This window comes from Melospiza melodia, chromosome 30, assembly GCF_035770615.1.
Source record: "Melospiza melodia melodia isolate bMelMel2 chromosome 30, bMelMel2.pri, whole genome shotgun sequence".
Taxonomy (NCBI): Eukaryota; Metazoa; Chordata; class Aves; order Passeriformes; family Passerellidae; genus Melospiza; species Melospiza melodia.
In genome coordinates this window covers 94,018-107,552 of record NC_086223.1, presented here as the reverse complement: position 1 = coordinate 107,552, position 13,535 = coordinate 94,018, and the positions used below count along the sequence as shown (strand labels likewise).

Sequence of the window (13,535 nt, the reverse complement as noted above, 5' to 3'; positions counted from 1 at the left end):
GGAATTCAAGCAAGTCCGGGAATTTGGGGATGAATCTCTGCTCCCTGAGCATTCCCAGGCAGAAGCGTTCGTCACCGCTCCCTTTTTTTTTGTACCCAATCCGTTGGTTTTTGGGATCAAAACCTTTCCAAGGCTTCCCATCCCAAGGCAATCCGTGATCCTTTTAGGGCCGACACTCTCCAAATAGGATTTTCCCTTCTTTTATCCCCAAACCCCCCATTTTGGACAACAAAAGCCCTCCCCCCTCGCTTGCCCAAATTCCCGAAAACTCCAAGTTTGCATTTCTGAGCGCTCCGGGGTGGGGCCGGGGTCGCTCTGGGGTCAGCGGGGTCGCCGCGGGTCACCGAGCAGCTGCTCCGCTCTCAATCCCCTGGAAAATCCCGGGAATTCGGGAGGATCCGTTCGCATCCCGAATAAACTCCTCAATCACCGGAAATACTTGGGAAAAGGTTAAAAAAAAAAAAAAAGGGGGGGGGGGGATTTTTCCCACCCTTTTAGGGTTTGGTAGCACCAAACTTGCTGTGGTTTAAAAACGTCCCAAGGGGGTTTTAAATTTATCCCAAATCTTTCTGTTTTATCCCAAAGTTTTCTATTTTACCCCAAATATTTTTAGGGATATTTTTTTGCTTCCCGCAAGGAAAGGGAGTGGGCAAAACCATTCCCTGTAAGAGGAATAATTCAACTGGGATGGGACTAATTCATTTCTAATCCAGTTTCTGGGGGTTTTCCTGGCAAATCCGTGTATCCTCCAGGATTTCTCTCCCTTTTTTATCCCAAATCTTTCATTTCCCCCTCGAGGGTGGGAAGGGAATGCCAGCACCCCTGGATTTGGAGCAATTTCTATGAATTTCCTCTTTCCTGGGATCCAAATGGCTAAGGGGGGGATTTCCCAGGTGAGGATTGTCCCAGGAATATTTCAGCGGTTTTCTTGTGGCCTGGGAGGGTTGGGAATGTGTGAATACAGAATGTATTCACATAATGTATAAATTCGCATAAATGTATATATAAATAAATGCATATAAAAATAAATAATGCATAAATGCATAAGCGTATATATAAAATTAATTACATATTAGATTTTAAAATAAATAAAAATAAATTACATACAAATATATAAACTTATATATAAATATATAAACAAATATACAAATACAGAAGTTCAGAAACACCCAGATGCACACACCAATAAATACTCAATTACATGCATAAATAAACACAAATACTTGGATATTCCAATATTCGGATATTCAAACATTTGGATATTTGGATATTCTGATATTCGGATATTCAGATATTTGAATATTTGGATATTTGAATATTCCAGTATTTTGATATTCCAATATTCTGATATTCAGACATTTGGATATTTGGATATTCAGATACTGCGATATTCAGATATTGGGATATTTGGGTATTCAGATATTCCAATATTCGAATATTCCCATATTCAGATATTGGGATATTCCAGTACAGACACTTCCAGGTTTTCTGGCCGAGCTCGTTCCCCAAAAAAGTCCACCCCAGGGATCCCTCAGTGGGATCCTGGAAGATCCCAATCCTTGTCTGTTCCCATCTCCAAAAAAACCCCTAAAAGAGTAAAAAACCCCAGCCAAGAGTGAGCCGTGCATTGATAACAGGAGGTGCAGGGGACATGGAAGAGTCCTGGGGCCGCAACGCTGGGAATTTGACATAAAACGAGTTTATTTGATATTAAAATAAGTTTATTTGGGATAAAAACGAGTTTATTTGGGATTAAAATGAGTTTATTTGGGATTAAAATGAGTTTATTCGGGAAGCACCTCCCGCCCGTACCCTGCCCACTGCAACATAAATAGAATACATGAATTAAAAATAAATATATTTATAAATAGAAAGCATTTCCATGTCTCAAACCGCGTCCCTACAGATACACCCCGCGTGGAATCCCGAGCGGAATTTCACCCTTTTCCCAAAAAAATCCCCTCCTGGCGCTCCCAGATTTCCTGGGAAATGACGTCTCCACTCATCCCCCAGCCCCCTTCCGCTCGGGGGGCTCCGCTTGCTCCCCCAGATTCCCCCTCGGGAGTTTGGGGAGAATTCCCTGCGATTTGGGGTTTTCCCGGAGCCCTTCGGGATCCCCTGGGAGGGGCAGAATTCCCGAATTTTCCTCCCCGCTCCGCTCCTCCCTCCCGGCCGAGCTCAGCCCAAAGGTAAAATGGCTCTGGCTCGGTGTGGAAAAGGGAATTTAACCCCAGGATTCCCAGAAAAGCTCCAGCGCCGCTGAAAATTTCGGGAATTTTTCATCTTGGTGGCCCCCACACCCCTTTTCCCGAACAAAGAAGGATTTGGGGGTTTTTGTTGAAAAATTCCTTTCAGGAAATTCTCTCCTGTGCGATACCAGGGGGGACATGTGGGGGATTGGGGTGGAAAATTGGGATTTTTTTGGTGCAGGGGAGCGCCCATGGGTGCTGGAAAAAGGGGGAGATCCATGCCACAGGGATCCCTCTGGGATCAGCAGGAAAAGCGATCAGGTGATCCCCGCTCGCGGATTGGAGTTATTTAATTTTTTTTTAAATTTTCTTTTTTTACACTCTCGCTCAGGAATGCGCTTCCTCCTCCTCTTTTCCTCCTCCTCCTCCTTTCCTCCTCCTCCTCCTCCGGGATCGTTGCTAATTTGGGATCTCTCGTGCTCCAAAAAATCATTATCATCAAATTTCAGATTAAAATTAAAAAAAAAAAAAAAAAAGGCAAATCCAAACAACCCAAAAAAAAGCCCAGAAGGAGAAGAACAAACCCAACTTTTCATGCAGGAGACAAAAAAGGGGCTGGGGAGGGAGCGGAGCCGCCGCTTCCCTGCCCCCAGGAAGGTTTCCCTGGGAACAGTTTCCCCAAAATTCGCCTCCTGAGCAGGAGCTCAGACCCCGCTCCAGCGGCCTCAGGTTCAGAGGGACCCGCCACAATGGAGCCCAGCGCTTAAAATTGGATTTTTTTATTATTATTTTTTCCCATTTTCACCCCTTTTGCAAAGAGGAATCTGCAGCCTGGGGTTGTTGCAGGGGTTTTTGTTTGGGTTTCTTTTCTTTTCGGGATTTTTTGTTTTTTTTTTTTGTTTTTTTTTTTTTTTTTTTTTGGGGTGGGGGGAAAGCACCGCGGGAGAGTTGCTAAACACCAAAAGAACCTTGGGATTTAAAGTTGGAAATAAAGTTTAGCAGCTCCGAGGTGTGAGAGAGAATTCCCTGTTTTTTCCCTCTATTATTTCCCATTTTGAAAATTTATTTTCCCCTCCCTAATTTTATTTTTTTTTTTTTTTTTTTTTTCCTTTTTTGGGGTATTTTTTCCAAATTTTTATTTTCCTTTTTTTTCTTTTTTTTTTTTCTAATTTTCTTTTTTTTCTTTTTTTTTTTTTTTTCTTTTTACCTTTTTTTTCCTTTTAACAAAGAATTCGAAGGGAAAAAAAAGACACGAAGTGAATAAAGACGATGTGGGAGTAAAATACAAAAAAGGGAAAAAAAAGAAGAATACAACTCTCTCCTAACTCTCTTTTTCTCCACCGCTGTTACTGTGGACGCCAGCTAATAAATACAATTAATTAGCAATTAATTAATAAGCTGCAGGATGAATTGTGGCCGAGGCGATGACTTCGAACAAGCCGCCTAGAAGGAACATTTTTCATGCTTTATTAAAAATATTCCTCCACACACCCATCCCAGAGGAATCCACATTTGGGAAGGCGCAGCGACCTCTTCAACCAACCCAAAAAACCATCGAAAAATCCATTTAAACCGCGGAAACAAAGCGGAGGCGCCCGCGCTGCCGCCACCTCGGAACCTCGGTGATTTGGGGTTTTCATTTGGGGTTTTTCGAGGGGGGAACAGCGGTGCGGGGGGGTCCCCATTGTGTGCACGGGGTTTGGGAGGGGGCGCGGGGGGAATTTGGGATTTGGGGACACCCGATGGAGCCGGGGACGTTCCCGGGGGTGCGCCCGGAGGGACCGCGGGACGCCCCCGCGCCCCCCGAGCTTTGTCCGCTCCAGCTCTCGGTTGATTTACACCGATCGCCCCCCGCCCCAAAAAAGGGATTATCTGGGGGGCGGAGGTGGGTGCGGGGCTGGCCCGGGCGATGAGAGATGGTTGACTTCTTGATTTTTTTCTCTTTTTTTTTCCTCGCCGGGGAGGGGGCAGACGAGGAGCCGAGCCCCGGAGCAGGAATTGGGTGATCGGGAGTTGTTGCCAGTCCCCAGCCGGAGCGTTTGAAAGCGAGATCGGATTTTTGGGGGTTTTTTGGAGGTTTTTTTCCTCTCTTTTCCCTTTTTTTTTTTCACCTCCCCTCCCCCTCTGGCCCCTCTCTGGAGGGATGTGTGTGATCAGCGAGTGGAAACACAAATGTCCTGATTTTCCTGATTTTCCCTGCCCCTCTTTGAAAGGGACAAAGTAAAAAACAAAAAAAAACAAAACAAAAAAAAAAACAAAACAAAAAAACAACCTCGCAAAAATGTTCCTGACCTGCGAGGGGACCTTGGGCATCGTTCCGGCCACCATGGACTACAACGTGCAAGCCCGGCCGGGCCATTTCCACGCTGGCTACCAACAGATCGAAGGCATCAACTTGGGCTACTTACAGATCAACGGCACCCAGATGTTCGCGCTGGCCCAGGTGCTCAGCGACCTGTTCAAGGACATTCCCAGGACCACCATCAGCAAGAAGATGGAAACCTTAAAGATCAAGAGCCGCCGCTGCGACCTGGCCGAGCTGCGGACCCTCAAGGCCATCAACTCGGTGCCCACGCGCGCCGTGAAGTGCTCGCTCATCTCCAAGGCGGACCTGGAGGCTCTCTGCACCTCCTGCAAGAGCCTCCGCCGGAGGAAGAGGAGGAGGAAGAGCAGGAGAAGGGAGCAGCTGCTGCTGCCGGGCCCCGGGGAGTTCTTCCCCTGCCCGCGGCCCCCGCCCTGCCGAGCCGGCGGCTGCTGCGGTGCCCCCGGCCGGGCCGGGCCGCCCCCCGGCCCGCAGCAGCTCCAGCCCGCCCGGGGGGGGCTCTTTGGGGGGGTCCTGGCCGGCTCCCCCCGGGACCTGGCGCTGCTGGGCCCCGCGGCCGTGCAGCCCTGCGCGCTCCCGGTGCCCGCGGGCCGGCACCGGCGGGGCCCGGGCTGGCCCCGGGGGCTGCTCCCGCACGGAGCGGGGCCCGCGGCCGCCAGGAAGGGCCGGTGCCGCGGCTTCCCCGCCTCCAAGCGCCAGGGAACGTCCGCCGGCTACTCCAGCGACTCGGACTCCAGCCTGGACCTCGCCGCGTCCAGCCCCGCCACCTCCAGCGACTCCTCGGAGGAGGAGGAGGAGGAAGAGGAGGAGGAGGAAGAGGAAGAGGAAGGGGACAGCTCGTGTAGCAGCGAGGAGGGCAGCTCCTCGGAGTCGGAGAGCAGCTCGCTGTGCAGCGGGGACTCGGTGCAGAGCACGCGGTACCGGCAGGCGGCCCTGCCCCGCTTCCAGCCCCCCCGGGAGCCGCTCGGGGAGGAGCGGCCGGCGGAGCCCCCCTCGAGCAAAGCGCTGCGCCCCGACCCCGAGCTCCTCTTCCTCTCGCAGCACCTCTGGGCCCGCACCCTGCGAGCGTCAACTTTGGAAAGTTTGAGCGCGGCCGCAGGGCCGGGGGCTCAGCCAGGGCTCTACGCGAGGCACGAGGCCTCCCCTGCCTCCTCCTCCTCCTCTTCCTCCTCCTCCTCGTCGCCTCCTCCCTCCCCGAGCAGCAGCAGCACCCGCACCCCCGGGGGGGCCCCGCCACAAAAGGAGCGCGGCTCTGGGGACGCCGGAGGGAAGGATTTGCACAAAGATGCCTCGAACAAAAGCTCCTCGTTACAGCGGCCCGGCGGAGCCTCCCCGGGGCCGGCGCCTTCCCCCGAACCGGCCCCGGAGCTGCGGGCGAGCCCCGCTGCCCTCGCCGAGCCCCGGCCGGAGCATTTCGACCGCTTGATCCGCCAGTCCAAGCTGTGGTGCTACGCCAAGGGATTCAACGTGGACGGGAAAAGTTTGCGGCACGGCCGGGGCAGCCCGGAGCCCTGGAGGGGAGCGGAGCTGCGCTTCCAGCCCTGCGGAGGAACCGAGAGCCCCGCGGCGCTGCGGGGCCGCCAGGACGGCAACGCCAAACGGCGGCGCCTGGCCAGGGTCAGCGAGAGGCAGCGCGGCCCCTCCAAAGCCAGGCCGCCAAAAACTCCCCGGAGGAATTCCAGGAAGGGAAACGCTCCCTGCAAAGCCAGCCCGCCTCGGAATTCCTTCAGCCTGATGGGCAACTTCCCCTGCACGCCCTCGCTGGTGGTGGGCGAGGACGGGGACCTGTGCCCGGCCTCGTCGCTGGGTGGCAAAAACTCCTGGGCGCTGTCCAAGACGCACCCGCTGTGGCGGTGGCACCTGGGGGGCAGCGCCATCCCCGTGCCCCCCAGCCTCAAATTCCGCGGCTGCGCCAGCCTGGAGGATCCCTGAGCAGCGCAGGAAAAACCCCAGGATTGCGGGAGGTGCCCGGGATGGGAGCGGGGTCAGCCCAGCCCCGCGTGGGGAAGGGGCTGCCCGGAGGAGCCGCGCGGGGATTCGGGGCTGAGTTGGGGCGATTTGGAGCTGATTTTGGCTCGATTTGGGGCGCATTTGGCTCTGATTTGGGGCCTATTTGGAGCTGATTTGGGCCCGATTTGGAGCTGATAGGGGGCTGGTTTGGGTGCGACTTGGGGCTCATTTGGGGCTGATTTTGGCCTGATTGCGGGACGATTTGGGTCCGATTTGGGGCTAATTTGGAGCTGATTGGGGTCGATTTGGGCCGCGTGCGCTGCGGGATGTTGGGTTTGGGAGGAGTTTTAGGGTGAGGTTAAAGCGCGCGATGGAACCCAAACAAATTCCTAAAAACTCCGCGCGCCGCTGGAAACGAGGGAGTGATTCCCAGGAAAGGGATTTAGGGATGAAACGGCTGCTGGGAGAACTGGGAATGAGCTGGGAAAACTGGGAAGGAGCTCCCGCCGCCCTGACCTCCCGACCCTACTACAAAAAGCAAGTCCCAAACCCCAGACCTCATTTCTCCTTTTTCCTCCATAAAAATTGGATTAAAACAATAAAAATTCCACGCAGGAAAGGGAAAATTCCCGTTCCTTTCAGGGCCGAGTGGATCCTGGGGAAAATTTGGAAAATCCGGAAAATCCCGGTTTTCCAGCGGGGTTTTTGTGGTGGAGGGGCAGGGAGGAAACGCCAACTTTAAAAAAAAAATCGGGAATTTCGAGAGGTCAGGAGAAAGCGGGAGAGGTGGAGAGGGGGTAACTTGAAGCTGCTCCATGGAAATCTAAAGAATCTTTTTAAAAAGAGGTGGAAAAGGGGAAAAATGCGAGGAATTTGTGTGATAATCAACCCTGGAAAAGGTTTGAATCCCGGGAAGAAAATCCGGGAAAATCGGGAATGAAAGGATTTGATCCTCGCTGGAATTTCCCTCCCTCCCCTGCTTGAACTTTTCCAAACCTTTGGAAATTCCCGATGGAATTTGCAGTCCATCAAGGCCCACAAATCTCTGTTTTGGGAACTTAAAAAAACCCCCAAAATCAAAGCTATTTTGGGGTTCTTTGTTTTGTTTTGTTTTGTTTTGTTTTGTTTTTCTTGGGCTGTTTTTTTTTTTTTTTTTTTTTTTTCATTCAGGAGGAAAAAAATTTCCCGGCTCTCTCCGGGGGTCCCGCTCGGAAAATTCTTACTTTTCTCTGCAAAATTTAGGCCCAAAACCAAAAAAACAAAAAAAAATTCAAAATTAAAAATCGCTGAGAGGGAAAAGGGAAGGATTGAAAGGAAAATCTTCACACGCGGCCTGCTGGATTTATTCCTATTTTTAATTTCATTTTTAAATTCCATCAGCGCCTTAAAATATAAGGAAAATAAGGGCGAAAGGGCCGGCGAGGGGAAAGGGATTTTAAAGGCCAGGAATGTTTAGGATCTGCAGGGCGCCGTTTTCTCTGGAAGTGGCGAATTGGTGCTAAAGGGGGTGTTTTTTAATTTGGGGGTTTAGCAGGTTTTTTTATTAAATAGGGGTTTTTTTGGTTGTTTATTTCGCCCCGTCCCGCTGAGCAGAGTAGCGGGAAATTCCCTCGGCAAAATATTGGGATTTTGGAGCAGTTATTCCCCCCAAAAAATCCCCCAAACAACCTGAAAACGTGGCGAGAAAAGAAGATTTTAGGGGAGGTTTTCCATGGAATTCCCATGGAATTCCGGGTGGGGTTAAAAATGTATTTTCTATTGAAAAAAAAGGAATTTAAAATAATTTGAGGGTGGGGTTGGAAAACAAATTCCGGGATGCACGCTGGGAATGAATATTTATATTTATGTTTATAATCCTATAAAAATCATATAAATATATATTACAAATAATATAACTATATTAAGAATCCTATATGAGTATAAATATAAATATATAAATATAAATATTTAAATCCAGCAACCTTCACACCCCACAACTTCCCCCCAAAAAAACTCAGGAATATTTTTCCAAGGGATAAAATCACCTCGGGAATTGCAGGGGGAGTGGCCCAGATTTTTATCCCAGTAAATACGGCTAAAAATTCACTTTTTGGGCAGAGATTTTGTTCATTTTCTCTGTTCGTGCATGGGGTTCGGATGTAAATAATTGTGAATATTTCTGAATATTTGTAAATATTCTGTAAATCTCAATAAATTCTCTGTAAATGTTCTGTAAATATTTGAGGGGCTGAGAAAAAAAATTCAAAATACCTCAAAGTTTTCATTAAAAAGGCCCCTGGAGCAGCAGAATTGCCCAAACAATAATCATTAAAATAAGAATTATCATCCTGATGTTAATTATGATAATTCTTGCTTTGGTTTTGAGGTGTTTAAGGGAATTTAAGCTACCAAAGAATAAAAAAAATAAACTTTAAATGAGATAGAGTGAGGGGGATAGAGTGGCAGTGGAAATAAACAGAATAAAAGAAGTATAAATTTAAAAATAAAAGAAAATACAATTTTTGGCCTGGAATCGTTTGGTTTGGGCTGAAAATCAGCAAATCTGGGGTGGTTTGGGGGTAAAATTTCACTTCCAGGAGAGCCAAAGGGAGGGGAATTTTCATTAAGTGGGAGAAAGGAGCAAAAAATTGGATTTTTTTGGTCATAAAATCCATTCTTGTGTTCATTTTTGGTTGGGGTTGGAGGAAAGCAAAACAAAGATGGGAAAAATAATGGAAAACCCCAACTTTTCTCCTCTGGAGTGGAAATTCCCATTTCTTTGGGGTAAAAAATTCTCATTCCTTTGGATTAAAAATTCCCATTTCTTTGAGTTTAAAATTCCCATGTTTGAATTAAAAATTCCCATTGCTCTGGGTTAAAAATTCTTCTTCTTTTTTTGTTTTTTTTTTTTTTTTGTTAAAAATTTCCCTTTTTTTTTGAGGGAATTCCCAGCTCCAATCTGGGATGCAGGGAGGGATCGGGATGAGCTGGAGAATGATGATGGCAAAGGCAAGAGCTGCAGAATCCCATTGGGATGAGCTCCAGGCTGGGAATCCCAATGGGATGTGGTGAGGAGTGGGAATCCTGGATGAGCTGCGGGAATGATGATCCCAGGAGGATGAGGTGCAGGAATGACGATCCTCATGGGATGAGCTGCAGGATCCCATTGAGGTGAGCTCCAGGATGGGAATCCCATTGGGATGCGGTGGGGAATGGGAATCTGGGATGAGCTGTGGAATGATGATCCCAAAGGGATGAGCAGCAGGATGGGGATCCCACTGGGACTGTGGGACGGGGATCCCAATGGGATGCGGTGGGGAATGGGAATCCGGGATGAGCTGTGGAATGATGATCCCAAAGGGATGAACTGCAGGACGCCAGTGGGATCAGCTGGGATGAGCTCTAGGATGGGGATCCCACTGGGATGAGCTCTAGGATGGGGATCCCACTGGGATGAGCTCTAGGATGGGGATCCCAGTGGGATGAGCTCTAGGATGGGGATCCCACTGGGATGAGCTCTAGGATGGGGATCCCACTGGCATGAGCTGTTGGAGAAGCTCAGTCTCCTGGGGTTATTCCCAGTTCCGGGACGTTCCTCCCTTCCCCTGCAGACCCGAGGGACCGGAGGACACCGAGGGACACCGTCCCAGTGCCCCGGGGGGCTGTGGGGACACCCGAGCTGCCGGCGCCCTCCGCAGGGCTCCCTCCCACCGCCTGCCCGGCCGCGATTTTGGGGGAAAAAAGGGCATTTTTAAGTTTCTCCCAGCAGAGGTCCCTGGCTGCCTGCCCAGAGGCGCTCCCCGGGTCTCGGGGGAATCCTCCGGCCCGAGGGGCTGGAATGGAATTCCCGGGGAACTTCTAATTCCCCATAAATTAGAATTTATCCTCAAAATTTATTCCCAAAGAGAAAGAGGAATGTGGCCAGGAAACTGCTCCTGGGTTTTCTTCTGGGTCCAAGGCAAGGGGAGTTTCCTGGGATATCCCAAAGGTGTCAGGACACAGATTTTGGGATCTGCAGGTCCAATCTCAAACAAAATTTTTCCCAATATTTCAGGATTATTCCACTTCACTCATTCCCTGAAAGTGTAATCCCATAAATAAATATTCAAAATATTTCAGGATAATTTCTCTCTACTCCTTTCCTGCAGGTGCAGCCCCATAAATAAACATTCCGTGTCCCGGGATTCAGGGATTTGCCACTTCACATCCTTTATTTGGGAAGGAAATGAAAGAAATAAATTTATTTGTTTTAAAATTTGGGGAAGACACCTGAGGTTACTGAAGTGACAGAACCCTCGCGCGGGAGAATGCCCCCACCCCAACATCATAACCTAGCAGCAGAAAAGGAGAAAATGCCCCCCAAACCCCCAAATCCATCCTGGCAGAGCGGACCCTTCACAGATCCCTTTAAGCTGAGCTTTGGTGCCGCTAATCTCAGTTTCAGTTTCAGGTCCCGTCGCTATTTTGGTGTTGCCACTGTCACCAAGGCAGGGCGGAGCGGAGGAAGGGGAGAGCGGGGGTTTGTCTAAATTAGGAAATCACCCCAAAAATCTGCAGAACAGGGCCACAACTGCTCCACACCCTGCTCGGGACCGATGGTTTCAATTTATCCACTAATGAAATTAATGTGAAGCTTAATTAGAGCTGGTTTTAGCACCCGTGGGAAATCCTCAAGCCCATCCCAAACCCCTTCACATCCATTTTGGGTAGTTTCATCAAAATTTCCCATTCCTGGGACATGCAAAGCCCCAAAATATATTTCAGCCTCAGGACGGATGTGAGTCAGGGCTGAGCTGATTGGTGTCACTCATTAATTACTTGTTAATGACTCATTAGTTTGTTCTGATCCATGTGGAGCAGTGCCAGTGACTTCTTCCACATATTTTTGGGGGGAAACCTCGAAGATGCCAGAATTTGGCTGCTTTTTGTCTGCCAAAAGCCTAGTCATGATTAATTAATTAATTAATCAGTCAATCACTCAGCAATTACTAATTTCCGGGTCACAGCCCCAGAATTCCTAATGAACAACTGAGAGGAGTGGAAAATTCCAACTCATCCAAAATCTGTCCCACCTTGTCCCCACCCTGTCCCCTCCTGCTGGGGCTCTGGGGGGGCTCCGAGTTAGGAATTTTCTGGATCTGAGGAACTGAAGGATCCTAGACGGTTTGGGTAGGACAGGACCTGAAATTCCCTCCAGTGCCATCCCCACCATGGCAGGGCCACCTCCCCGTGTCCCAGGATGGCCTAAACCCTGTCACACCTGGCCTGGGACACTTCCAGGGATGGAGCAGCCACAGCGGCTTTTGAAATTCCCAGCCAGGAATTCCTGCCCAAAATTCCATCCACTCCTGCCCTGTGGGAGTGGAAGCCATTCCCTGTGTCCTGTCCCTCCACCCCTGTGTCCTGTCCCCTCTCCAGCTCTCCTGGAGCTCCTTGAGGCCCTGGAAAGGCTCCGGGGTGTCCTTGGAGCTTCTCCTTGCCAGACTGGAGAATCCCAAATCTCCAACTTGTCCTGAGAGAGGAGGGATGGGATCCATGGATGGATGGATGGATGGATAGATGGATGGATGGATGGACAGATGGATGGACGGATGATGGAGGGATGGATGGATGGATGGATGGATGGATGGATGGATGGATGGATGGATGGATGGATGGATGGATGGATGGCTGAGGATCCAGATGTGCCTCTTGGAGGTTCCCCTGTGTCCCTCCACTGCCCGGGGCTGCTCCTCCCTCCCCCCTCCTCCCTGCTCCACTCCCCCCTCTCCCCGTTCCCCTCCCCGTTTCCTGCGCCCCCGCAGCCCCGGGCCGGATGCGGCTCCGAGCCCGAGGGGCCGCGGACGCTTCCTGCCCGCCCGCGCCGCCGCCCCGGGCCCGCCCCGTGCACAGCGGGCACCGGGGACCGGGCAACGGGCACAGGACACCGGGCACAGGGCACAGGACACCAGAGACCTGGCAACGGGCACAGGGCACAGGACACCGGGCACAGGGCACAGGACACCAGAGACCTGGCAACGGGCACAGGGCACAGGACACCGGGCACAGGACACCAGAGACCTGGCAACGGGCACAGGACACCGGGCACAGGGCACAGGACACCAGAGACCTGGCAACGGGCACAGGGCAATGGGCAGTGGGCAGTGGACACCAGAGACCTGGCAACGGGCACAGGGCAATGGGCACAGGGCACAGGACACCAGAGACCTGGCAATGGGCACAGGACACCGGGCAGTGGGCAGTGGACACCAGAGACCTGGCAATGGGCACAGGGCAATGGGCACAGGACACCAGAGACCTGGCAACGGGCACAGGGCAACGGGCAGTGGGCAGTGGACACTGGGGACTGGACACCAGGCAGGAGGTGTTGGGCACCAGGTACTGGCCACAGCAAAGTGGGCACTGGGCACTGGGCAAGAGGCAGCAGACATTGGGCACTGGAATTTAAATGGAATTTAAATAGAATTTATTGGAATTTAATTTCCATTAAATGGAAATTTAATCCTTTCAAAGTTCAAGTCCAAGGATTTCCACGGACAAGGGAAGGAAGGAAATTCCGAATCTGATACCGGGACAATCCCAAATCTTCAGGATACAAAGGCCAGAATTTCTTAAACACAAAAGATAAAAGGAAAAGGGGGAAAAGGGGGGGGGAAAGGGGGGAAATCCTTGGAAAAAAGGGAGTTCAGGCTGAGTGAATTCCTGCCCCTGCATGGATTTTCAGGGATTGGGATAAAGGGAAAATCGTGGGTGGAATGCTTGAGGGGTGCTCAAAAAATCAGAATTTTTGGGCTTGGGTTGAAAGAAATCGCAGGATGGGCCAGGCTGAGATTCCAAAGTTTTTTGGGATGAGGATTATGTTGGAAATGTTAAAATTATAGAATATTCAGAGCAGGAAGGATGAATGGTGGGAAAACCCTATAACTCCTCAGGAATTGTGGCTGATTTGGGATTGGAGTGTTTGGGGGAGAATGTTGTGCCAGGAAATCCATCCCAAAACTCTCCAGGAGTATAAGGGGTGGGGGGATAAAAGAGCCCAGAAAAGAAATATTCCAAATATTTAGGATCTTTTCACTCATTTCCAGCATGTGTAA

General features: G+C 50.6%; 1 protein-coding gene across 1 annotated transcript; it reads left to right on the top strand.

Annotated features, from left to right (window-relative positions):
- The first annotated feature begins 4,470 nt into the window (after nucleotides 1-4,470).
- On the top strand, nucleotides 4,471-10,512 carry EPOP (elongin BC and polycomb repressive complex 2 associated protein). Its single transcript, XM_063178655.1, has 2 exons — nucleotides 4,471-6,476; nucleotides 9,383-10,512. Exon 1 carries the CDS (start codon nucleotides 4,471-4,473, stop codon nucleotides 6,442-6,444), a length of 1,974 nt encoding a protein of 657 aa, XP_063034725.1. The 3' UTR covers nucleotides 6,445-6,476; nucleotides 9,383-10,512.
- Nucleotides 10,513-13,535: the final 3,023 nt, after the last annotated feature.

Coding starts and splice junctions, on each gene's coding strand:
- EPOP (XM_063178655.1), top strand. CDS start 4,471: ATGTTCCTGACCTGCGAGGGGACCTTGGGCATCGTTCCGGCCACCATG.